This window comes from Pseudorasbora parva, chromosome 23 (assembly GCF_024679245.1).
Source record: "Pseudorasbora parva isolate DD20220531a chromosome 23, ASM2467924v1, whole genome shotgun sequence".
Lineage (NCBI taxonomy): Eukaryota > Metazoa > Chordata > Actinopteri > Cypriniformes > Gobionidae > Pseudorasbora > Pseudorasbora parva.
This window is the reverse complement of record NC_090194.1, coordinates 8521459-8548582: the sequence shown is the minus strand read 5'-3', so window position 1 is coordinate 8548582 and position 27124 is coordinate 8521459. Positions and strand designations below refer to the sequence as shown.

At 38.5% G+C, this 27124-nt stretch overlaps 1 protein-coding gene across 1 annotated transcript in view; it reads left to right on the top strand.

Moving 5' to 3' along the window:
* Nucleotides 1-27124, top strand: part of gbe1a (glucan (1,4-alpha-), branching enzyme 1a) — a 195728-nt gene that overhangs the window by 146522 nt on the left and 22082 nt on the right. Inside the window, exons 11-14 of the mRNA XM_067434224.1 lie at nt 459-569; nt 1175-1346; nt 14220-14404; nt 16705-16835. Of these exons, the coding sequence (XP_067290325.1) occupies nt 459-569; nt 1175-1346; nt 14220-14404; nt 16705-16835 (599 nt within the window). The remainder of the gene's footprint in view (nt 1-458; nt 570-1174; nt 1347-14219; nt 14405-16704; nt 16836-27124) is intronic.

Below are 27124 nucleotides of genomic sequence, written 5' to 3'. Positions count from 1 at the left end.
ATGTGAGTGAGCTGAGCGATTGTCACAGCACAAACGCAGCTGGAGTCAGATAACATTCATCACGAGAGCTGAGGTAATCGCGAGAGTGGCATACAGTCTTAGCGCGTGTTCAGTCTGACACGTTTTCAGTATATTAACTTTCATAGGAATTAATTAAAAAAGTTCAAACACTCACTTTGCTCCGCACCACAATCCCCGCAGCTGCCTGAGCCGAGCGCTGTGAGTGCGATCCCACCACCCATGGACGGGTTGAAAACATGCGGAAATAGCTCCCTCTACTGGCTGCAGAGGATTTTTTACAGAAATAAAATACATAAATGTCTTGTCTCAGGGGGATGTGAGACGGGAAAGCACAATCATTTGAATATACTCCCAGGTTTCTACTGATACAAAGCCGAATGCGATACAATGTGATACAAACCGCACTGCTGAAGTATCCCTTTAATTGTTCACCAAAGGTCCTGAAGGAAGTTTGGGACGAGGACTGGGATTTGGGGGACATTGTCTACACCCTGACCAACAGAAGGAGAGGAGAGGCATCTGTCACTTACGCTGAGAGCCACGACCAGGTTAGTAATTTGTACATTTTATAAAAGATTTAACAGAACTTAAAGCTACACTGTGTGATATTTTCCCCATCTAGCGGTGTAAAGGTATATGACAATCCAGTGAATATTAGTTTCTGTTTCTCTCAATTCCGATTTCGTTTTAACTCCTACGGTGGCCGATTTAGTCCAAGATTAACATGGCTTCCAGTTCGACCTCGTTCATGAGTGCCATCGAGTGTTAAAACGCGAAAAGCAGAGCTTGAATTTACGGGTATGTCCCTCTTTGGCTAATGTATTTTCAAGATGGAGGGGCAACATGGCGAGCGGCATTCGAACCCCTCATCCGTATGTATTTTCAATGGCATATTATAAACTTATGAAAATACTTTATTACTTGAAAGAAGTAAATATACATTAATGAGCACATATATTTTTGAAAGAACTAGGTGTTTTTAGCTAAGAATGAACTAAAAAATTTACACAGTGTCGCTTTAAATTTCTCAACCAGCTGCACCAAAATGATGGTCAGCCAAATTTTGCTGGTCACTATTCACAAATACTTTAGTGTAACTTGATGTTTTCTTTGTTACACAATGTTCTCTATCAATCTCTATGCTTGTTGCTAGGCGTTGGTTGGGGACAAGTCACTGGCGTTTTGGCTGATGGACAAAGAGATGTACACCAACATGAGTGCTCTTATTGCCATGACGCCCGTTATAGACCGTGGCATCCAGCTGCATAAACTCATCCGTCTCCTCACTCACAGTCTGGGAGGGGAGGGCTACCTCAACTTTATGGGTGAGTCTCCTTGGAAACCAGTTTTGCTGGATACTTTGCTGTAAAGTGCAAGTGAGGGGGATCGGGTTTGGTGGAGTTCTTGGCAGGCGAAAACAAGTATTGTAGTGCTTAGTCTAAAGCTTTATGCTGGTCATATATTTCTGAATCTTCCTCCTAAGAATTTTACAGAATGGATTTCAAATGGTCGATGTCGCTATCAGACTAGTGGCCAAAAAGAAAGCTAAGCAGAGTGTGTACACAGCAACACAGAAAAAGAAGCTAAGCTCAGTCGTGCTAGGCCTGAGGCGGTAAAAGATTGCTGTCTAGATGAGTAAAGATGTCTTTCATTACAAGCGCACTCCTCTTCTATCAAACACATAAAAGCATTTCACTTTGTCTGCTCATCCATGTCTATGTGACAGTTTTAAAAACAGTAATATGTCCAAAGGTCACAATTTTTTTGTATCTCTCCATCTGCAAATAGTAAGTAAAGGCACTTTGGTATAATTGCACACAAAGGCGAGTGGTAGAGCACATTCAAAGAGGGAAAAAAAAGGAAAATATGCCTGACACTTGAAATAGTCAAGGCCAGACGGCAAACAGCAGTGCCATCAGATCGATGGCGAGCCAGTCGTTTAGCCCGTGTTGAGCGAGAACAAATTGTTCAAGCAAAAGAATCAATCCGACATGTCAAGCCCAAAGCTCCTCATCCTCGAAAATTCCTCTTAACTCAAAGCGAGAGAAAGGCCAGACCTAGAAAAAAGAAACATTCGGTGTACATGGAAAAGGACATGCCTGCATTTCAAGAGGAAATTATTTTGGAAGGCCCAGAATGCTGTGCTCACTATGTATATATTTAAATTGTATAAGATTTTTGCCTGGTGGATAAAATTGCCATAAAAATTCTCATAAAAACCAGAAGAAGGGACGAACCCGGGTGAACCCCTTTGAAGTATGACGTGACACAAACTAAAGCGCTTAACTATGGTTGACATTTTTTCCCGTGATGATGCAATGAAAGAAAACCTGTGTTAATGTCCCTCTTGTAAACAACCCCTTTAAGACATTATTTAAAAAAAACTTTTTTTATGTTAAATAAAATTTAAATGCTTTTTATATTCACCTGAATTTGCCTCAATTAAATGTGACTCCAAAACTGATTTCCCTCAGTTCCCTGAGAGAAGATGTAAAGAAAAAAACAGAGTCAATTCTTTTTTCTTTTATTTTCTCAGTAACTGAATTATGAAGTAGTGCAAACTGCGTAAAGAAGCACTTGGTGGAATAGAGCGAGTTTGTCCTGGCTGTGCAGGTGAAAGACTACACTGCACTCCTTCTCAAATCAATGCTCAGTTTTGCTCAAATCCATCCACACAAACACATTGATCTCTCTCCCCTCTAACGCTGTTAATTAGCATGCTGCGGCTACATCATCTCCTGCACCAGCCGACACGCTAGCACGGCTCTGTAAATATTCCAGCCTGTTTCTGAGGTCGCTGTTTGAACTGTGAAAGCTGCTTCAGGCTTGGCAGATTAACATCCGTTGGTTCATGAGATGGTTGTGGTGCTAGTCCATTCCCTTTCTGCCCTCTTTCTCTCTGGATCATTGTGCTATTGGACATTGATGTTAGCAATGTTCCTCCTCTGATTAGTAGTTCTCTCTCATTGTCTTTGGCTTCTCTCCTAGGAACTAGAGAACTGATCAGAAATCGTTATGCCTTTCTGCCTCTGCTGTTTGTTATTACAACCATCATTGCAGGTTGCTGTTATTTAGGCTGTGCATGTACATACATGGGCTAAATTGGGATTTTGGAGGTGGGAGAACATTATGATTTGGTGGTGATCGTGGTGCTCCGCTGAATGCATGAATGGATACTAAGCATGTCAATATACACAAATTCCCATGAATAATCGTTGTTTAAATGAACAATCAATTAATTTATTAATCTTCAGCCTTATTACTGCAATATGTGTCTGCATCAGTGGCTTTTAGTCAACAGCATGACAGGGAGTGCAAATGCTGCTCAAAACACCATAATGAATGAGAAGGGATTTAGTCTAAATAAAGGAATTGTAAAATGAGTCAATGTGATTGATCATTTAATGAAATTACTTATTTAATAATCAAATATAATGAGTAATGCAGCATTTCTCCATTGGCGCCTCAGATAGCAACGTTCTGAACACACCAACTAAATCTAATGAATTCACAACGATTTACTAAAATAGAGTTCTCATTAATGTTATGTTTTATGACAGTCCCAATCATAGTTATTATTAGTTGTGCATTTCTGTTTGAGCTGCGCGTGCTGAATTAACACAGGTAAACTGGAGCACTTTGCTAGCATGTTAAAGAAATGCCTCCTATATGAGATTAATCATATATATATATTTATATATATACACATACACACACACACATGGCAGTTGCTTCAGTGCATTTAGGGGTATGGTCCTGGTCAAGACAATCTCCTGAACTCCAAACTGAACGTCAGAATGGGAAAGAAAGGTGATTTAAGGAATTTTGAGCGTGGCATGGTTGTTGGTGCCAGACGGGCTGGTCTGAGTATTTTACAATCTGCTCAGTTACTGGGATTTTCACGCACAACCATTTCTAGGGTTTACAAAGAATGGTGTGAAAAGGGAAAAACATCCAGTATGCGGCAGTCCTGTGGGCGAAAATGCCTTGTTGATGCCAGAGGTCAGAGGAGAATGGGCCGACTGATTCAAGCTGATAGAAGAGCAACTTTGACTGAAATAACCATTCGTTACAACTGAGGTATGCAGCAAAGCATTTGTGAAGCCACAACACGCACAACCTTGAGGCGGATGGGCTACAACAGCAGAAGACCCCACCGGGTACCACTCATCTCCACTACAAATAGGAAAAAGAGGCTACAATTTGCATGAGCTCACCAAAATAGGACAGTTGAAGACTGAAGTTGTTGCCTGATCTGATGAGTCTTGATTTCTGTTGGGACATTCAGATGGTAAACTTTAAGCCCCTTAGGGCATCGTTTAAATGCCACGGCCTAGCTGGGTATTGCTTCTGACCATGTCCATCCCTTTATGACCACCATGTATCCATCCTCTGATGGCTACTTCCAGCAGGATAATGCACCATGTCTCAAAGCTCAAATCATTTCAAATTGGTTTCTTGAACATGACAATGAGTTCACTGTACTAAAATGGCCCCCACAGTCACCAGATCTCAACCCAATAGAGCATCTTTGGGATGTGGTGGAATGGGAGCTTCGTGCCCTGGATGCGCATCCCACAAATCTCCATCAACTGCAAGATGCTATCCTATCAATATGGGCCAACATTTCTAAAGAATGCTTTCAGTACCTTGTTGAATCAATGCCACGCAGAATTAAGGCAGTTTTGAAGGCGAAAGGGGGTCAAACACAGTATTAGTATGGTGTTCCGAATAATCCTGTGATTAATCACGATTAAATATTTGTATTGATTGACAGCCCTAATATATATATATCTGTCAATCGATTTAAATATAGTCATGAGTTAAATCACAATTAATCACATTTTTATCAGTTGTAAATGTATCGTAAATTAATATGTTTCAAGTTTGTAATATAATGTCCTGGGTATGGACAATTATGCATGCTTTATGCAAATGTATGTTTATTTTTAGTGAAACCATACTCTGAGCATGAAGGCTAGACATGTATCAAAGATCACAGATGTTTTTCAAAGACCTTGTTCGTGTCTCTTAAGCCTATGCTTAAAAATTCAGAATAAGCTGCAAAAATAACTCTGTTAGCAAATCTGGCCCTGAGCAAAGTTTTACACAGTCATTTTCGATATTTAGGTTTATGTTATCTGTATCAGCTAATGTTTATCATTACATTTAATCATCAGGTATAAAGTATGTTTTCAGAAGTACAAAAACACAACATTTTCTATTTTAAGTGGCTCATTGCTTTTTCCCAACATGCCAGTAGAGCAAATAATCCACAAATTTAAACCCGCTATCTGCGCACATCCAAGGATTCAGGGTTAGCGTGGGAGAAATCAGAAAAAGAATGAAAGTTTCAAGTAAAAAGAGGTTAAATAAAAACAAGAACAAATCATCCTGTCACTGGTGTATGTGGAAGCGGAAGCAGGAAAACACCAGTCCTGATTAATAGAAATTTCAGCAGGAGATCAGAGAAGCATTAGCCTGACAGCGCGGAGGCTGCCAGACAAGGCCTGAGAAGCAGACAGGAAGGCAATGTGCCTGAAGAGGCTTTAATTGAATTTGAAAGGGGTGCCATTTTCTTCGCGCAGCGAAAGTGTTTCATTTGTGGGCGGGAAGCGTTGGCCTATATTTATTTATTTACTCTCTGTTTCAAGTACCTCTTCAGTCTTTTTTTTCAATGGATCACGGTAGGTTGAGAACTCGGAAACAGGGAACAAAGCGTGCTTTTCCCCTCTTCTGTTTGTTTCGGATATCTCTTGTTAATTTGACTGCTCTTGCAGTTGTCCATTTGTTTTACAATCATTACGTTCTGTCCCTTCTGGTTCACTAGCAAGAACTTTTGTAGTTAGAATATGGAGTTTGGTTTGATAAAATACCCTGTGGGAAACCCAATTTAGGGGCTTTTATTTCTGTGTATCACGGACGTAAATGTGACTAAACCTGAAAATAATTTGCATTACTCGTGAACTTGGAGCTGATCCTGAACTGCACATTAACTATTGACTAGAAAGTGTCCAAACAAACACATTTTTGTGAAATATTCAGCTTAAAGTGTTCTTTGCAGTCTTTCCTTAACAAAATATCACATAAAGTGGGATTTATTTTATTTTCTGCAACAACATTTGTGCATTTTAAGGGTGGCTTAAGTATCCAAATACATTTTAGGTCCAATGAACGTGTTTGTTATTAGATTTGTGGTGAAGTAAAGGCATATGTTTGCTTCTACTGGAATAGAGAGGAAGTTATTCCTGCTATTAGACAGACTCCTATTCCCCCTAATTAAGACAGGAAGAGGCAGACGGCAAGCACAAATTGAACACTAAACAAAAGCAGCCAGACTCACAGACTGTATATTTAAAAGCACCCAGCTAAAGTTGGCTCAAGGTTATTAAGACAGAAGTTTGGAGTGTTGTTTTGGCAGAGGTCTTACCCAGCATTCCTAACAGAGAAACCACAAGATCGTAGCCTTTGTGATGCAAAAGAGTCTTGATGTTGCCATTTTGTTGTCTGAATGCCCCTCTTGTGACTGTCACAAACATAATGCAAAAAGTAACTTTTTGTATGTATAAGCATATTTTTGTATAACGGTATAACATTAGCATATTCAGTGTCACTTGCCAAGGCATACTCTATTATTGCTTATACTTATGGATTTAAGTGAGTGCTACAGCGCATAAAGTGTGTGCGCGATGACATTTCAAGTAACTGGACTTAAAGTGCCCCAATTATGTTTTTTTAAATGTTCCGTTTCATGCAGTGTGTAATATAGCTGTTTGTGAATGTAAATGTTCTGCAAAGTTGACAAGTCAAAAGGGCACGGTAAATAAAGTTATAGTCCTCAAAAGAAAGAGTTGGCTCTGAACCACCTTAACATGTGGTTTTTAATTCATATCTCACTGCGTGATAGTTCTACTTCACTAAAAAAGACATCTGCATAATGCCCATGTTGTATGTTGTCCTATGTTATGAATAATTATTGATGTATTTTCTAGCAGTTGTTCAAAATAGTCGTTTTGTTTTGTGTGAATTTTTTTGGCTAAGTGGCTAACTAAAGTCTTACTGAAATACTATTTTGTAGTAAGACAGTAAGAAGTAACTCTTTAACTGTCTATTAAAGAGTTACTTCAGCGATTTAGCATATGGCTTTGTATCAGTAGAAACCCGGGACTGTATTTGAATGTCGTGATAATATTGTTGTGATTATCTAATATGCCGTACAAAATGGATTTATAAAAGGATAATATTTAAAACATTAATCTCAATTTAATGTCCCTGTAATTATTTATGTGGTAAAAAACAAACTGTAATGAACATACAATAAAAATATACTATAGTACCCCTTAAATGTCACCCTTAGTCTTATTTGAACTTGTTAGTTCTTCTTTGGATCAAACCTACTTGCTGCAAACTTTTCTTAACGGAAGATTCACGTTCATTTCAACTGAGTGAGAGAAAGCGAGAGAGTGCACTGCAATAAATTAAACATGTTTAGTGTCTTATTGCATTTATTTTAAAGTGTCAAAAACACACAAGTTTCACATAAAAAGGTGGTTTTGTCTTAAGTGAATGTAAACATCTGCATTGCTAGCCTAATGTATGAATCAGTGGAGTCATACAGTGAAGAATATGCAGTTTTATTTTTTCATGTGATTATTCCATTTCTTACTTGAATGCTGCTTTTAGGCATACTTGTTCTTTACCTGGAACATGTAAAGCAGTTTATTTAATTTGCACCTTTCTTTTGTCATTTTATTGCGTTTGTTTTTTTGTATGCTGATGTTATCATTGCCTTCTGCAATAAAATAAACATAAAACAAGGAAAACAATTCAAAATAAATGTTAGTTACAAAGGTGGATGTGTGATATAGCTAGTGCAAGAATATGTACACTCACCTAAAGGATTATTAGGAACGCCTGTTCAATAATGCAGTTATCTACTCAACCAATCACATGGCAGTTGCTTCAGTGCATTTAGGGGTGTGGTCCTGGTCAAAACAATCTCCTGAACAAAACAATCTCCTGAACTCCAAACTGAATGTCAGAATGGGAAAGAACTGTGATTTAAGTAATTTTGAGCGTGGCATGGTTGTTGGTGCCAGACAGGCTGGTCTGAGTATTTCACAATCTGCTCAGTTACTGGGATTTTCACGCACAACCATTTCTAGGGTTTACAAAGAATGGTGTGAAAAGGGAAAAACATCCAGTATGCGGCAGTCCTGTGGGCGAAAATGTTGTGTTGATGCTAGAGGTCAGAGGAGAATGGACCGACTGATTCAAGCTGATAGAAGAGCAACTTTGACTGAAATAACCACTCGTTACAACCGAGGTATGCAGCAAAGCATTTGTGAAGCCACAACACACACAACCTTGAGGCAGATGGGCTACAACAGCAGAAGACCTCACCGGGTACCACTCATCTCCACTACAAATAGGAAAAAGAGGCTACACTTTGCACAAGCTCACCAAAATTGGACAGTTGAAGACTGGAAAAATGTTGCCTGGTCTGATGAGTCTCGATTTCTGTTCATTCAGATGGTAGAGTCAGAATTAGGCGTAAACAGAATGAGAACATGGATCCATCATGCCTTGTTACCACTGTGCAGGCTGGTGGTGGTGGTGTTATGGTGTGGGGGATGTTTTCTTGGCACACTTTAAGCCCCTTAGTGCCAATTGGGCATCGTTTAAATGCCACAGCCTACCTGAGCATTGTTTCTGACCATGTCCATTCCTTTATGACCACCATGTACCTATCCTCTGATGGCTACTTCCAGAAGAATTCACTTTCCACATTTCTAAAGAATGCTTTCAGCACCTTGTCGAATCAATGCCACGCAGAATTAATGCAGATCTGAAGGCAAAAGGGGGTCAAACACAGTATTAGTATGGTGTTCCTAATCCTTTAGGTGAGTATAGTATTGCAAAAATATATATATATTTTGTGTAAAAACATAAACAAATTAATCCAACAGCATTTGTAGCAATGTCATAAAAAATAATAATAATCTTTACAAACAAATACAGTATATTGGTTTCTGAGGAACAAACAATGTAAATGAATGGGATCAAATGTTGAAGGCCATAGGGTCAGCCATTTAACACTGAACTGGACTAGATCCAGAAAGCAACAGTATGAACACAAAAGGGATCTGAGACCACATTCCTACTAAAGTGGACCAAAAAAGGATCTGTGTCCTCTTTCAGAAACAGGGACAGTTTGAACGTAAAGAGAACTGGGTCCTTTTTCACTTGGTTCACCCCTTGTGGCACTTAAAGGAGTCTGAGTTTGGTTCTTTTAAAGAGGACCCAAGTGTGAAAACACCCTTAAAATAGCATAATACAGGCACAAGATATTCGCCTGGTGGACAATAAAATTGCCATAAAAATCTCATAACTAGAAGGGACCCTTTTTGAAGTATGTTGTGACACAAACTAAACTGCTTAACTCTGGTTGACACTTTTTTTTTTCTGTGATGATGCAATGAAAGAAAATCTGTATGCATTTCCCACTCGTAAACAACCCCTGTAAGACATTTACATAAAAAAAGACAATTCAGAGTTTGAAATTGGTGCGACACACCTTTTTTCTTTTTTCTATTTTTGAATAAATAAAAATTAAGGGCTTTTTATATTCAACTGAATTTGGTTTCCAGATACACTTGACTGATCATAGTATCCTACAGAGCCAATTAGATGTGTGGAGGAAGTTGGAAGCGTACAATTAATTACCTGTTGTTTAGAGAGGTAATTCAAACATAGCTGGTAGCTTTGAATTAGGTGAATTATAACTGGCTAAAAATGGAATTTATTTATAATTAATTTAAGTCACACTTCATTTATCATCACATACTTTAAATATTTCTCACCTTACATGCATTGAAAAATGCCTGTCATTCTTAGAACACACATTGTACTTTTTGAGCTCGACGTATCCGTGTGTGTGTGTGTGTGTGTGTGTGTGTGTGTGTGTGTGTGTGTGTGTGTGTGTGTGTGTGTGTGTGTGTGTGTGTGTGTGTGTGTGTGTGTGTGCGCGCTTCTTTTTTTTAATTCTCAGTCCATAATCCAGATTGAGCCTCATCTTTTAGTCCCGGCTCTGCAGGGGCAGCATACAAGTCACATTATCTTTAACAGTGAAGGCAAGAGCTTCTTTCTTTGACTTCAAATTGACACTGAACTCAAAGACCATCTAATCTCCACCTTGCAGCTTGTTACACATGAAAGAGATGGAGAGCTAAAAAGAAGTCCATTTCTTATTTATGGGTTCATTTGGAGGGCTTTTCATGCAAACTATTTAAATCCCATTGCAGCTCACCAGGATCTTTGGCCTCACGCTATAGTAACCAAAGAGAAACTTGACTTCAAACATCACTACACGTCAGATCAGATTATGGGCTTAGTGGAATCTTAAAAGGGAAGTCTGTATGTGTGTGCCCGCTTTTCGTGTGGTTATTTGAGGCCAGACTGCCTAATCAAAAATAAAAATGGTATGCTTATACGAATTGACAAATCTGACTCTGTCCTATTCAGAAGGTCTCAGCGGGGAAACTGCATGGTCATGGCCTGATGTTTTTGATCTTGCTGTTTTGTTGTCTTAATGCACTCTTGTGACTCACAAACTAATGCGAAATGTGGCTTTTTGTATGTATCAGCATTTTGTAAAGTGGTAAATTAGCATATTTAGTGGTGCTTTCTAAGGCAAACACTATTTCAGCTGCTCATTCTTTTTGCACCATTTGTGCTATTGATATAATTGATACCTGCAATGTGAATTTTTAAGGAGAGGTATGCTATGTCCTTTCTCAGTGGTCATACTTAACACTTTTCAACTAACACTAGATTCAAACGGTTATGAATCCATGGATTGATTCATGATTTCAGCAGTTTGGCAGTTTGACACGGATTGCGAATCATGAATCAATACGCTGATTCACAACCGTTTGAATCTTTATTTGAGGATTAAAAACAAAAAGGGAAGAGAAGACAATGCTGAATAAAGTAGTTTTTGTGATTTTTGGACCAAAATGTATTTTTGATACTTCAAGAGATTCTAATTAACCAACTGATGTCACATATGGACAACTTTGATTATGTTTTTATTCCCTTATAGTGTGCATACACTTTACATACACTCTCAGACTAAATATCAAATATATTAAACTGTGTTTTGAAGATGAACGGAGGTCTTTCGGGATTGGAACGACATTAGGGTGAGTCATTAATGGCGTAAATTTTATTTTCGGGTGAACTAACCCTTTAAAAAAACATTCCACCATAAATATTGAGCAATTTTTTTTCTCCAAATATTATCATTTTGGGTCATCAGAGGATTTTTTGGCCAGAGGCTAAATACTACGGCCAGTAGAGGGAGCTATTTCCGCATGTTTTCAACATATAAACGGAGCAAAGTGAGTGTTTCAACTTTTCAAATGAATTCCTATGAAAGTTAATGAACTGAAAACGCGTCAGACTGAACACGCTGTGAATGTATGTTGCGCCCGTGATTACCTCAGCTCTCGTGATGAATGTAATCTGACTCCAGCTGTGTTTGTGCCGTGACTCTCATTCGACTCACACCTTATTGAACAGACACGTTCAGTTTTTAATTGTAGTGTTCTCTAACTAAAATGATTTAATGTAGTGGGCAAGTGGGAAAATGGATAACTTTCTGTGGTGGGAAAATGTTAACTTGACATAACAGCCAAAATGTTAACTCACTACCAATAATCTGTTTTATCTCTACTCTAACTGCCCACCATGCTGTCTGTAATTTATGTTTGTTAAAGGGTTACTTCAGCGATTAGCATATGGCTTTGTATCAGTAGAAACCCTGGAGTATATTCAAATGATTGTGCTTTCCCCCCTCATATCCCTCTGAGACAAGAGATTTATGCATTTTATTTCTGGAAAAATTCCTCCTATGATGCAAATTGACGATAGCTGCTGGCAGGAAGAGCTCAGCTTGCAGCTACAGGCACTCATTTAAACAGAGCTATGGTGAGCAATGTAAGTCTTCTAACTTCTCAAATTAATTTCTATGAAAGTTAAGCTTGCAAAGGCATGAACTGAAACGCGGCAGACTGAACTCGCGTTGTGAATGTATGCGAATGTAGTCGCGATTACCTCAGCTCTCATCAGGAGAGCTCAGCTCATTTATATCACTCCTGCAGTTAGTGCTCAGTGCTGTGAGACTCACGCAGCGACTCATTGAACAGACACGTTCAGTTTTTAATTGTAGTGTCTTCTCCAACTCAGTCACTGTAATCAAGTTGGTGGCTTTGGGAATGGAGCAAAGCATTCTGGGAATTGTAGTCTTTCATCCCCATGAGACAAAAATAAATGTTTTGTCTTTTCTCTGTCTAGAAGGCACCAAATTAAAAAATAATTTCACATTTCTTCTACATTGATGACCCAGTTTAAATACAGATTCATCTTCCCAGCGCTGTAGTACCCCTTTAACTATTTTTTTCATGATGTATTGTAAATATGTGATTTGCAACTGCAATCACTCATTACTTGGACAGGGCAAATATCCACTGTCCGTCTATGTATACACTGCTTGTTATTTATGACATAATGCTACTTAACAAACTACTTAGCAAAACTACTCACTTGAAGAACACTTTACAACCTTATACAGTATCCGTATCCTGGCTGAAGCATGGGCATTTTTTTTTTATTATTATTATTTTTTTTTTATAGAAAATGTTAAATTCTACTGATACTTTTTCAATCTCTGGGTTGTAGCATTTGCTGCCGGCTGTAAACCCGCACCTGGAGCAGTCCTTCTGGCCTTGATGAAATCCATATCCCTTGTATGTTGCCAAGTTATAGCTCCTATATTGATCTAACCTTCGAAGGATACGGTTCGACCCCTTTTACCTGTCAATCAACCGGCAGGTTGAAGTGCGGTTCATATATCACTCTAAAAGGCTCATGCCTACGACTGCAGAATTATCCACAACACAGGCAGGGAAGCTATAGGATCTTCTACAAACAGCGGATCTGTTTGCAAAAAATTCTCTTTTCAAAGCTCTCCCATAACTTCCAGGGGTACAGCTTCAATGCGAGCAGTGAATAATTTAAGATCATCTTAATAAATATGCAGGTGGAGAACAGTGGACGTCCCTTATCGTTGTGTCTGTATTCAGCGCATGGGGCGGCACGATAAAGCGCATGATGGAGGTGACGGGCCGTAAGAGAGACAAAGTGTCTCGTCATCTTGACTTCCTTCGTTTAATTATGGAGTCTGAGCTGTCACAGTTCTTTGTGCGAGCATTTGCCACTTTCTGCACTGCTAGCCTATGCTCGGTCTCTCTCCAGTTGACACATGATATGACTATCAGAATTATTTGCCGCAGAAGGTCCCCGTGCACGTTAAGTAAAGTTCAAGTGGAAGCTGAGGGGTTTGATCGCTCTGATATACACTCTCTCTCTTTCTTTCCCCCTTTTTCTTTCTTCCTCCTGCCATGGATCATTCAGTGTCCTTTTTGCTGTTTTTGTTGTTGTTGTTGTTTTTTACATAATATAGGCCTGGTTTCATAGATTAGGATTAGGCCTTAGTTTAATTAGGACATTTAAGTAGCCATTTTTGTGTGGTACTAGGCTTAAACCTTGTCTGTGAAACCTGTAAAACCTAGAGAAAAAACATGGTTAAAAATTACAGTACAATTTTGCTTGAAGATCTTTCAGAAAGGCTGATTTTCTACCTGTTCATGGCCAATAAATCATAATGATGCTGGTGAAATTAAAAATATATCTTATTTAGTTAAAAACACAGGACCGTGTAAGAAAAGATCGTTTGAAATGGCCCTGTAGAGGATGTAAGATCGGTAACACTTTATTTTAAGGTTCAGTTATTAACTAGTTGCTTATTAGCATGCATATTACTAGGATATTAGCTGTTTATTAGTATTTATAAATTCTACATTCACATTCTACATCCCTTAATCCTACCCAATACATAAACTTAAATGCTACAAAAACGACCTTACTAACTATTAATAAGCAATAAATTAGGAGTTTATTGAGGCAAAAGTCGTAGTTAATAGTGAATGTGTTCCCTATACTTAAGTGTTACCGTAAGATCTTATATTTTTATAAATTACCGTAAAATGCTCTGTGACACGTTTTCTTTTTTTGTGATAAAAGCTTTCACTGACTTTTACGATCTTCTTTCTTTTTTCAAACTTTTCTTTCTCCAGGTAATGAGTTCGGCCACCCGGAATGGCTTGACTTTCCCAGGAAAGGAAACAACGAGAGCTACTATTATGCCCGTCGCCAGTTTAACCTTGTGGACGTTGAGCATCTGCGATACCGACAACTATACGCTTTCGACCGTGACATGAATCTTACAGAAGACGAATACGGCTGGCTGACTGCCGGTCAGGTGAGATGCACATACACATATTGCTAAATGTGCAAGCCTCACACTGGTTTTAACCTACAGAAGAAACCCAGTGTAAATCTCCTTGTTGGAGATTGTCCTTGCCATCTGTTAAACTGTGGGGAGCTATTTATCTGCCATATTAAATGGGATATGAGATGCATGGCCCATATGATAATGAAATTGCATAATACAGCCAACCAGGCATGACTCTCCAAAGCAGGAAGCCCATTATACACACACACACACACACACACACACACACACACACACACACACACACACACGCACACACACACTGTACTGAAGACAGCAGAAATAAGATTTCCAGTGTATTTATAACCGAAAAACGAGTTGCTTTTTAACGAAATTTGCCATTTTGATTCAAAATATGTAATTGTGATTAATGTGAATCATGTATTTCCGATAAGTTTTCTTTCTTTTTTTCGGGGTCAGGGACAATCAATTCCACAATAGTAATATCCCATAGACTGGAGTGAGACCATAGACGTCTCTCAAGCTGTTGCAATCTTTTTTTGACACTGTATTTTGGCGTGACTGATCACTATAGCGCCTAAGTTCAAGCAAGCGACAGTGCGGATCTCTTCCACTTTAGAGCTGGAACAAACATGAATGAACATCAGAAGGTATGTTGAAAGATACAGTACAACTTAACGAAATCCATATCATGTCACGTAATTGCTCAATCAGTGTTTCAACCATGGAAAGACATCAATAAAACCATAAAATAAAAATACTTTTTTTAGTAAAAATTTTACTGGGAGAGAAGCTTTTTGCTAAATATATTCACTATTGCATATTCATTTTATTTTTACTTAACCTGTTCTCCAATATTCAATATTTAGTGTTTAAATAAAGGTTTTATGACAGCCTCCATTTTTTATTTAAAAGAATAGAAACATAACTGTCATTCAAACTGTATTGTAATGTTATTATAAAAACATTCTTATGTGTAATTAATTTATATTATAATGCTGTACCAACTAGGTTCCTTAAATTTCACAGCATAAAAGGTGTTTTTGTTTCTTTGAGGAATTTTGCTATGTACTGTACCCCAAATTAATCAATATCAAATCAAATTGTGAAATTTGTCAGTGCCTAGCTTGTATCAATAAAAAACATATATATTTGATTTTTTTTTTTTTAAATCTTGAAGAAAATGTTGTCTTTTCCCATTATTTTCTTCTCAGAGTGCTTAATTTACATGTTTAAATCACAAAAATGTTATTTTAATGCAGTGTATTAAACTTTATAAAACTCTTCACAATTTATGTCCAACATATGAATAATTGCAATCAGAGACTTATATTGTCTTGAACCCAAGGTCAAGAGGTCAAATATCACACCGGCGCAACCACCTCGGTTTTTTTTTTTTTTCATATCAGTGCCAAATAGGCTCAAATAACTCTTAAACAAATAACTTGATTTTTTTTATCATTCAGGCGTTATACATCATTATATTATATCTACTTTTATTTGTGTGTACTCAAAACAAAAATGAAATGTTTTGTGTGAATACTGGTCACATGAACATGAGAAGTATGTACAAATTTTTTTTGAAATGTCAGGTTTTAAATAATGTAAATCAAATTGAAAACAAAAATTCTGTTTATGTAATCTTTTTGAAAAGAGAGCGATGTCATCCAGCCGATGATTAAACTTATGTTGATTATGAAAAGTGCACAGCATGAGTCGGATATTTTCGGGAGACATGGAGTGGGTCAGACATGATTTTAATTTTTTTTTGTAGAAAGCCTTTCTTTAAAGTGAGTCTCGTTTTGTGAAAATTGTATCTTAATTTTAATAAATAAGCGAATTGCTTGTATTTAATAAATAAGTAGCAAAAATAGCAGACTATAGCCTATAATATGTGTGGTACGATCATGCATTGTACTATGTTTCATAAATGAACCGAAGCTGAGAATGATATTTGAGTATTATGTGTTTACAAAATCAAATGACTCAGAAATGATTTTTGCCATTGACTGGAAGACACCTGTCCCAATCTACCTGAATTCACCCTCTACCCTTTGAAATCATAATTGCATTGGATTGTTTTAAATCCCAAATATTTTACATATAACATTCATCATTACCAATTATTAAGTTGAATACTGAATACTAAATTGTTTTCATTGTGATGACAAATCATGAAAATATTTTTTACAGTGTAATGAATTTTAGAAGAAACATGAGAACTGAGCAATACAGTCTTCCTCTGAGTTTATTTTATGATAATTTAGTCATTTACATCATTTGCATCTTGTGTTTGTTTCTATCAGGCAGCAGTCACAACTTTGAATCAAGCTGACAAGGTGATCGTGTTTGAACGCGCAAACCTGCTGTTTATTTTCAACTTCCATCCCTGCAACAGCTACACTGACTACAGGGTGGCAGTGGAGCATGCTGGGAAGTATCCTTTTTAAAAGCGAGCTCCAGAAGACTAGCGCATCTTAGTAATGGAGTGTGTTTATACGAATATGTGTATATGTGTGTGCATATGAGCTGTGAAATATACAGGAAGCATGTGGGAGAGAGGTCAGGTCCCTTATTAGAAATGCATTAGCCACATATAGTATATACATGATGAGACTGAGTGTGTTTTTACAATGTAAGACCTCTATGTGCATCCTTCAACCCTTCATGGCTCTTTAGAGGCCGGCCTGCCATTGTTTGTGACACATTCCCATTGATGTTTAAAGACAAACTTGTACGCTAGGGGGGAAGGGGAGGGGGAAACAATCTGACAAGTCTTGAAAACACATTTAATTGGCTGCAGAGATGCTATAGGTGACTTTCATCACACAAAACGAGCTGCTCATGGCTTTGTATGTGCGTGGGTGTGCGCATGTGATGCTGTGTTGGGGCATTCAGGTTGCACCAATGGGAGTTTGTGTTTCTACGGAGACTCCAATTAGAATGAGAGAACGAGACACCCTACAACGAGAGAAACTACGGCTCATCAAACATCACCCACTCGCATATATTTGCTCACACAATACCCTCACTCACCAACATGCACCGAAGGGAAGGCCTTAGCCTGGTTAAAATCCACAAAGATGAAACCAATATCATTCTTGCTTTTGCTAGAAAGGGCTTTTAGCATGTAGTGTGAAAAAAAAAATTGCATTAAGCCAGAAATCAGGGCAATTAAAGGCACAGTGCTTGTCGAAACATCCCCAGAAGAGAATTGTTTTTTTTTACATTCATGTAATTGAACATACAGTTGGGTCTGGAAGTCTGAGAGCACATTGAAAATCTGAGACGAGATTCAAAATGTAATTTATCTCTAACTTACTATAATACAAATTATTATTATTATTATTAAAGCAAAAAGGGGACAAACCAAATATTATATTAAAAATAATATTACATAAAATAATAAACCTTTTTCATTATTATTATACAAAATATTGGTTTTCATTTTTAAATAGTATTTAACTTACTATTTGTGTTGTCCCTATTTTTGGTTTTTTATTATTATTATCATTGTTGTTATTATTATTAATAAAATAATTGTGAAATAAATGTGCATTTAGTACATTACATTCAGCTTTTCACTAAAATTATGCTAACTATATCTGTATAAATATCCATAACTGTCGTAATTCTAGGTTTCAATTCAATATTTAAGGGTCTTGTTTGTATCTTTTCATGAATCGAGCTTGTGTGCGAGTCACTGGAAACATCAGAGTCTTGTTTGTGAACCCATCGGAATAGATGCACCTTTACCTCAGATCAATAAAACAGCAAATTGTGGTGGCACAGACTCTGGCAGTCTGTCTCAGATGGGGTGGGATCTATTTATTTTGCCCCCAAGAACGGAGCTCTATGTTGGGGGTGGCGTGGGTTTCTGCAAGGGGTTTTCTGCAGTCTCAATGATGCCTCAGGGAAAGAGAATATGATCGATAATGCGCTTTAGGAGTATATCCAGACCTTTCCCCGCACATCTTTCCACTTAAGATGGGAGGGAAGCAGACAGGGGTACTACTCGTCTGTGATAGTCAACAATTGCTTTGGAGGCACACTATGTTTTGATAAATAAGTAAAAAGCCAAACATTGCGTGTGCATTGCAAGGTTGCAGCTGACACTAAGAGAATATTGTTGCTTTACGAACAAGTGAGAGCATTTGGAAATGTTCTTTTTCAGTTTTATACATAGTGAAATACTAGACTTTTTCTTACAAGTTGGAAAAGTTTGGAATTGGATCAGTTGAACAAGTTGTTTCTCTCCAGGTTGACTGTAAGTGTTGTGATTTTTGGCAGGACTTTTTACATAGTGAAAACATTATCAGTATTTTTGTCTTTGTTGTAAATGCATACATTTTTATTTTGCCTAAATCTTCCCATCAGAGAAAACTTTCTGCATTTTTACAATTTATATTGTCTTAGTTATAAGCTGTTTTCCTCATGGAAAGGAAAACCAAAAAATGTCCCCAAAAATGTGGGTTTACCTGGACCACAAACCGACAATTCAAAAAACATTATGATAATGTTAACAGTTTTGCTACTGAATAATAAAAAAAACCTTGGAAAAGAAAACACTTTAGAATATATACACTATACTGGCAAAAGTTTTGGGATGCCTGCCTTTACATGCACATTAACTTTAATGACATCCCATTGTTAATCTGTATGGTTTAATATAGAGTTGGCCCACCCTTTGCAGTTATAACAGCTTCAACTCTTATGGGAATTTTTGGCCATTTTTCTAGAAGCACATTTGTGAGGTCAGGCACTGATGTTAGATGAGAAGGCCTGGCTCACAATCTCCGCTCTAATTCATCCCAAAGGTGTTCTATCAGGTTGAGGTCAGGACTCTGTGCAGTCCAGTCAAATTCCTCCACACCAAACTCACTCATCCATGTCTTTATGGACCTTGCTTTGTGCATTGGTGAGCAGTCATGTTGGAACAGGAAGCGACCATTCCCAAACTGTTCCTATAAAGTTGGGAGCATGAAATTGTCCAAAATGTCTTGATATGCTCCCTTTCAATGGAACTAAGAAGCAAAGCCCCAACTCCTGAAAACAACCCCACACAATAATCCCCCTCCACCAAACTTTACACTTGGCACAATACAGTCAGACAAGTACCGTTATTCTTGCAACCACCGAACACAGACTTGTTCATCGGATTTCTAGACACAGAAGTGTGATTTGTCACTCCAAAGAACATGTCTCCACTGCCGGCGTGCTTTACGCCACTGCATCAGACGCTTTGCATTGCACTTGGTGATGAAAGGCTTGGATGCAGCTGCGCTGCCATGGAAACCCATTCCATGAAGCAATCTACTACTGTTCTTGAGCTAATCTGAAGACCACACAAATTTTGGAGGTCTGTAGCTATTGACTCTGCAGAGAGTTGGCGACTTCTCTACTGTCTACATCAGCATGTGCTGACCGCGCTCTGTGATTTTATGTGGCCTAATTGTTCCCAATTGCTTCCAAATTTGTTATAATTACTGGTAAAATAAATACTGGTATTATAACAATGTGGAAGCAATTGGGAACAATAGCCACTCAGCCACGAAGTTGTAGGCCACTTAAAATCACTGCTTGGTGCTACCACTAGTATTTGACTGTAGAATATTGACATATTGATATAGAATATATATTTATATAATGTTGGGTTTTTTGTGCAGTACTGGCTTTGTCATCTCTGCAAACCAGCCTTTCCCTCCTCGCCTTATATACAACTTTCAAGCTCAATTATAAATGCCCCCACTGTCAAGTAATAAACACCTCTGCAAGTCGCAGAGCTACATGTGCTGAATGGCTAGTTTGAACTGTTTCGCTAATGCACTCTCCAGCAGTTCCAGACTCGAGTGAGCAGCCCTTCGTTACAGCAAACCCAGAGCAGAGGCCCTCACCCACCCAGCAGCTCCACACATACCCCCTGGTCTCCTCTTCAGAGAACAAGGGCTGCGGGGAGCAGCCGGAGATGAGCTCCACTAGCTGAAGGCCTCCCACCAGGGCCTCTATTTAATCATGGCCCAGGCAGCGAGCCCGCTTGGCGGGGAATAAAGACACCCTTTAGCCAGGGCCACTTAGGCTTCCTCCAGCCCCTGCCGCTGCCCTTTCTGTGTCTTGCACATGAGGGGGGAGCCCTCTTTCCATGCCTCCAGCAGTCGGGCTTTGAAGATGAGAGACGAGGGTGTTAGAAGTGCACGACCGGCAAAAAGAGTGGTAAATATGGTCCATGTGCACCTCCCCGAACACCCGATCATTTTGTCTTTGCTCGTGTATTCTTCTCATTAAAATATCGCCTTTAACCAGGGTCCATGTGGGCTTTGTGAGAGAAAAAAAGGCTTTTCTGTCATTCCCACCCTGAAGCCGTAAACCTAAATGTAGAGTCTGAAATGACATTAATATTCAAGTGGTGTTGTGCTTCTTTTGACCTGCCAGTAGATTTGTACCGTTCTCTTTCTCTCGACGGCCTGTCCTGTGCCTCCGACACGGCGCTGATACTGTAGATGTTGAAGTGTGAATCCCACCAGGATGTCAGCTTGATCTGTCTTTGAAATGCGATGAATCACATCCTCATATCTCATGCGTAATACAGTGACACACACACACCTGATATGGAGGTCTAGTATTGTTTCATATCTATCGTCCCTCATTCCCATAGCTGAGCTGCTGATCGACTGGAGCCGTTACTAATCGCTTAAAGCTGATCATTATGCCAGATTTCACCTCAGCTGGAGTGTTTTGTTTTGGGGAAGGCAGGGATGAGGTCTTGGAGGACGATCAATCATTTCTCCTCGTGGGAGAATATCGATCCTTCCGGTCTCCAGGGCCATGAAGTGCAGAGGGGACATTCAGCCAATCGAACGGGTCAATAAAAACGTGGCTGGCTCAAGCCGGCTTCTGATAGGCGATCACAGCTACGCTTTCTGCTGGACGGATAGGGACAAGGTTTGTAAGGATGGTGATTTTCCCATTGGACAGATTGAATGAAAATAAATAATAATTATATGTATTTTATCATTTTATTATTTGGTTTGCATAAACACTTTGTTCTTGATTTCTGCACTTTGATGTTGCTAGTCACATTTACAAAGTCTAACCACACTCAGAGAAGCATAAAAAGAAATAAGTCCTCAAGACTCTATCCCTACAGAGAGAAGTGTAGACAGTGCAGTCAGGTCTACAGCAGACTTAAGGGTTCCCCAGTTAAAACGTGTCCGGGGGCAAGTTATCTTCAGATCGATTGGGGTGCTGAGAGAAAGGACCCTCTGCAACTCAGTTTCAGAGAGCTGTTTATCCAGACAGCAGGAATTAGTGCACACTTGGAAACTTTTCTCTACATTATTCATGATGCGTAAATGCACAAAGTTGAGGTGAAAGGCTACAGATATAATGGTACATATTCGCAGGGCATGCATGAGGGATTTTCAATGACTGCCGCTCAAACTAGTTTAAGTAAGGCGAAACAATGGCATTAATTACTTTGACAAATACATGCTGTAATCGCTGCTTTTTAGGGCCCCTTGGGCTCATTCTCTGGCTGTGTTTGAAATCACATACCACCGCTACTCTTATTATATCTCATTATTATAAAGTTAAGCTATATTTACACAAAATTACATGAACCCTGGCTGTGAGACACAAGCATTGGCATTAACATTGGTGTTATAATTCAAAATGCAAGTGTGTTTTCACTTCCTGGAGAGACATTCCCAGCAAGCTAGGAGTCTGAATTTTGTATAATTTCATTCCAGAGCAGTTCACCCTGTGAAAGCTGAAACTTCAGTATGTTTATCTCAAAGCAACACTCAGGAATCAGCAGTTTAATTAAGAATAGTTTATCTGTGATTTAGTAAATGGGCTCTGTTGTCTGAGGAATTAAACATACTTGACCACTAAGACCCCCTTTTATGCAGCATTTAGAAATATGTATCATATTTACAGAGTTTTATATATGTTGCTGAAATGAATTTTCCCTTTCCCTTATGTGGAATACTTATTTATAATATTTGGAAGATTTTAGTCAGTAGGCAGTGACCATGTTGTGTGACTCTGGCATGCTGGGAGATTCGAATAAATATATGAATATAAATATTTCCCTGAAAAACATTTTGCTATGAGACATTCGAGAGTTTGTACTTCTGTTATATGCTTTTTGCCCATATTTGGTGAAATATTGCAATTTTATAACAATTTTACAAATATGTTAAAATGCAAAGTAACAATTTATGTAATCTTATTATCTTCACAACTTTAGTCATGTGACATCAATGTACTACAGAGCCCCTAAAGGAAAATTATTGAGATGGGAAGGATATTTTCATCTCAATAGTCTTGTTAAATTGTTAAAAGCAAATGCAAAGTTTCTCAGAGAAAGACAATAGTTTTGCGAGAGAACGCAAATGTTTTTGAGTGAATGCAATATAGCATTGTCTTCCTCCCATTTCAAATTTTTTTTTCATCACCAGTTTTTTTATTCCAGTTTTCAAACTGCCGTGTATTATGGAGCCCTAAGGGGGCATCCCTTAGGGGGTCCATAATACACGGCAGTTTGAAACATACGTCATTCACATTCACAATTATAACAAATAGTAATCAGTACACTGTGTGTAGCAGTACACTAGTATTCCATTCTAAACGTAGCCTTTGATAAAACACAATTGGTCTCAAAACAAATGGGAGAGATTGATTGGATTGTCTAATGTTGATTTAATAGTGATTGATTAAAGCTGTAGATTCTATCATAAGATTCAGCATTAATCTCATTCACACAGTGAACCCATGGTTGGTACACAGACAATTTGCATAGCCATAGAATCAAAGTAACTAAATTGTTTTTCTACACTGAGATGAAAGCAGACATGAATCTTGTGAAACAAGAGCTTCCAGGGCTGTTAGAGCGGTGCGTTGTAGTCTGGACATTTTCCAGCATTTCAACAGAGGCGATTTAAAGGCAGAATTAAAGTGGAGAAAAAGGCCTTTAGAAGTGAAAAAAAACTGGCGAATTGGCTAGAGAGAGAGAAACGATAAGCTATGTTTGAAATGAGAGAGTCGGGCGTGGTGTAGAAAACTTTCAAACAGATAAAGAGACAGAGTGAGAGAAGGTCATGTGGGTTTAGATTTTAGATTTAGGATATTAGATTTTCTACAGTTCAAGGAGTTTAGGTGAATGGCCCACGGCTGTGTTGATTCCCAGATTGCTTCCTGTGGTGCGGAGCCCCGATTCCTTCCCCTAGAGTTGCTCAATTCTTCCTTGGACAGTGGAGGAGCCTGGTGGAAAGTATCGTCCTCCGTTCGGAGCTGGTGGGGTGTAGCTTTGAGAGAAATCAGCCCCAAATAACCCGGAGAAAAGTAGGAAAGAGCAGATTGAGTAGGAGAGGATTGGAAATGCATGACAGCATGCAGGAAAAAAGACTGAAATCAAAACAGTAAAGAGATTGCTTTCCCACCAACCTCCCCAAAGATGCAGAAATTCTCTGAACATCAAGCAGCGGGGTTGCTTGGGAGGGTGAGGTTCTGCTCGCGCACACAGCATTGTAGTCTGTTTACTAGATTCAACCACAATCCCTCTCAAATCCCCAATTTTACACAGAGCCGTGGCATTTTTATTGCCGATTTTAAAACTATCACGGCAAATCGGCGGATATAATCTCTCTCTAAAATGATGTGCTTTGCCAATCCTGAACCTGATGCTTTTCCCCCCCTCCTCCGTGAGGTTGTTGTTTGTTGAAGAAAGAGTGGAATACACCTCTTGGGAGTGAGGACGTCGAGTCTGGATCAGATCCATAATTTTTGGATGTAGAGATTTCCTGGTTTAATGAGAATAAGTTTGCCACCTGCCCTTCTTATCCGGCTCACAATTAAAAAACATGTTTGACTTCCTCTAATCTCTACAGCAGCTGGCAGCTTTTACGAGCATCGCCATAAAACTCCCCAGTCGAGAACTGCTGATTTAAAGGGGTCCTATTATGTTTTCACTTTTTCAACTTTAGTTAGTGTGTAATGTTCTTGTTTGAGCATGAAAAAGATCTGCAAGGTTACAGAGCTCAAAGTCCACTCCAATGGGAAATATTTTATTTAACAGAATTCACTTTCCAAGAACTATACAACGAACGACTCGCCTAACCTACAGCTTGTTTTTCCGGATCTTTTGAAGTCTTTATGTAACTTTATTTAAAAAATGTCTACCCATGGAATATGCAAAAAAAAAGGGGGGACGAGGCCTGGTTGAGCTGCATTAGAGAAGACTTTTATCCACAGATTTATCCACCCCGTTTCCAAAACATTAGTTTGACCTTCCTAAGGCTGACGAGTGGTTAAAATATTTTTTAAACACTTCTCCTGAACATTATAACCCCAGCATTTATCTGTGCATTTTTCTTCCAGAAACATAATCCAGGCTACGCAAAAAAAGCTTCTCCTGAAATGGAGCAGTTCCAACTTTGTCGGGACAATCTGTTCACGACATCTAAGTATGTCTTATTATTCCTAGTTGTGTTTTCTTTTAACTGTTCCAATTATACATTTTAGGTTGTTGCTTCTGTTGCTCTGCTAATTTTGTAAATCGCTTTGGATAAGACCATCGACTAAATGATTTAATGTAAACTAAGGGCAAAGCTTTTAGACTAGAAAATGTACCTTGGTTTTGTGATTGATTGCTGTTACTGACAAATTAATGTTTTAGAAAATTACACAAAAACACGCCAATCTGAAACATCCTGTGAAATCTGTGCTTGCGAAGCCTGTGCGTGAAATTTGTTCTGCAAGTCTGAATCAGGCTTGAATTGGTTTAACATTGTGTGCGTTTACATGCACGTTCTTAAGCCGATTATGCAAGCCGACAATCAACGTGGTCATGTAAACGCGGTAACCCGTTTTCTTTTATCGGTGTAAGGTCATAAATGGCGTAAGCATAAACCGCTCGGGACAGGTAGTTTTTTTGCCTCTTACCCCGATTTCACACTGCACGTAAAAACATTAACCTGCTTTCTGTCGGCTTATTAAAGTGCTCGTGTGAAAGGTGACAATAACGCAAACTTAGAGCAGATTTAAATGCATCCAGATAGAGCGAGCGTTTTGCATGAAATAAGGACATATATCACAAACACAGACTCTTTTAAGACCCAGAAAATTGTAAAGATATGTTTTCTTCTCATGCAGCAGAAGTAGAAGAGGTTCAGTCAAAACGCTGCATGAGGGATAATGTGAGCCGTAGATCTCCCGCTGACACGGTGCACGCTTTATTTAAAATCACAACTGTTGGGCCAATCACATCGTGTATGGAGTCGGTGGGCGGGGCCATAATGACGATGGATGAGTTGCGTTTGCGTGCTTCTAGTAAACACAGAAACTGGTGAACGGCGGTCTTTCGAATCAGCTTTGGCCGTGACTCTGGAAGACTTGGAGTTAAGCTTTTCTCTGAGAAAAGAACAAAGAACGGCACTGAAGTCATTCTTAAAAAGGGAAGATGTGTTCTGAGTTTTGCCGACCGGATACGGCGAATGTTTAATCTATCAACAAACTCTGTTTCACCTGTCTCACCAACGTTGCTCTGGTTGGTTGTAGCGCTATCCTATCGCGAGCAGAGATACACTGTGCGGGCATACACTGTGCGAATTCGGACACTCGGGAGAACGTGAGATATTGCAGACGCTACGAGTTACTTAATTTTGAAAATTGGCAGATGGCCTATATGCAAGTCGACTTAGCCCAAAATGAACCCTTACGCAATGACAGGATATAGGAGTATCACAAGCTTTGACGCCTCTTGCAGTTCAAACAAATAGGACTGAGAAACAAACTCACACTTATCTCTTGTATCGAAATCCTCCAATTATATATGGATATTTTTCTCACACTACACATGACTTGGCTTCAGAAGGTCTTTTTTAACACTTCAGAGCTGTGTGGAACACTTTTATGATGGATAGATACACTTTTATAGACTTCAAATCAGCTATTTACGGCCATAATAAATCTTGGAAGAGCCAGGATAATTTTTTTATATAACTCTGATTGTATTCGTCTGAAAGAAGAATGTCATATAGACCTAGGATGGCTTGAGGGTGAGGAAATCATGGGCTAATTTTCATTTTTGGGTGAACTGACCCTTTAATGTATTATAACTCTTTGATCGTAAAACATTCTTTATTGCATGGATAATAATAATAATGGGAGTTATTTTCCATTGTTTGGTAGTTTTACCTCTTTAGCAGCGGTCAAATGTCAGAAATAATTTTTGAGTTGTAATATTTCACAGGATCACTGAAGCGATTAAATGATACACCATTCGTAGTATTGATTCGGATTCATTTATTCATGCTATTTGTTAGACACAGTTAGCTTCTGCCAGTTTTATTTTTATTTTATTTATTTATTTATTTATTTTTATTTACTTTCACTCTGACCTTGGGAATCATATGAACAAAAGGGAAAAAAATACACAGTATGCTAAATGACAGAAATATGTGTTACGATTTGCCCTTGCAGGCATTGAAAATATATGCAGAAATTATGCAGAAAAAAAAAAAAATCTGATTAATGTAAGAAAAGACTTTTCTGTTCAGATCTATGCATTCATTCTCAGCACACATGTTTAGCTGAAATTTGTTCACACCAAAAAAGTTCACAGTTCGCACTTGCCAAGCTGAAGTGTTATTTCATTTGCACAATGCCATATTTTAACTGCACATTATGTGACTTACATTTGGGACTTTTGATAATAAGAATGTTGTA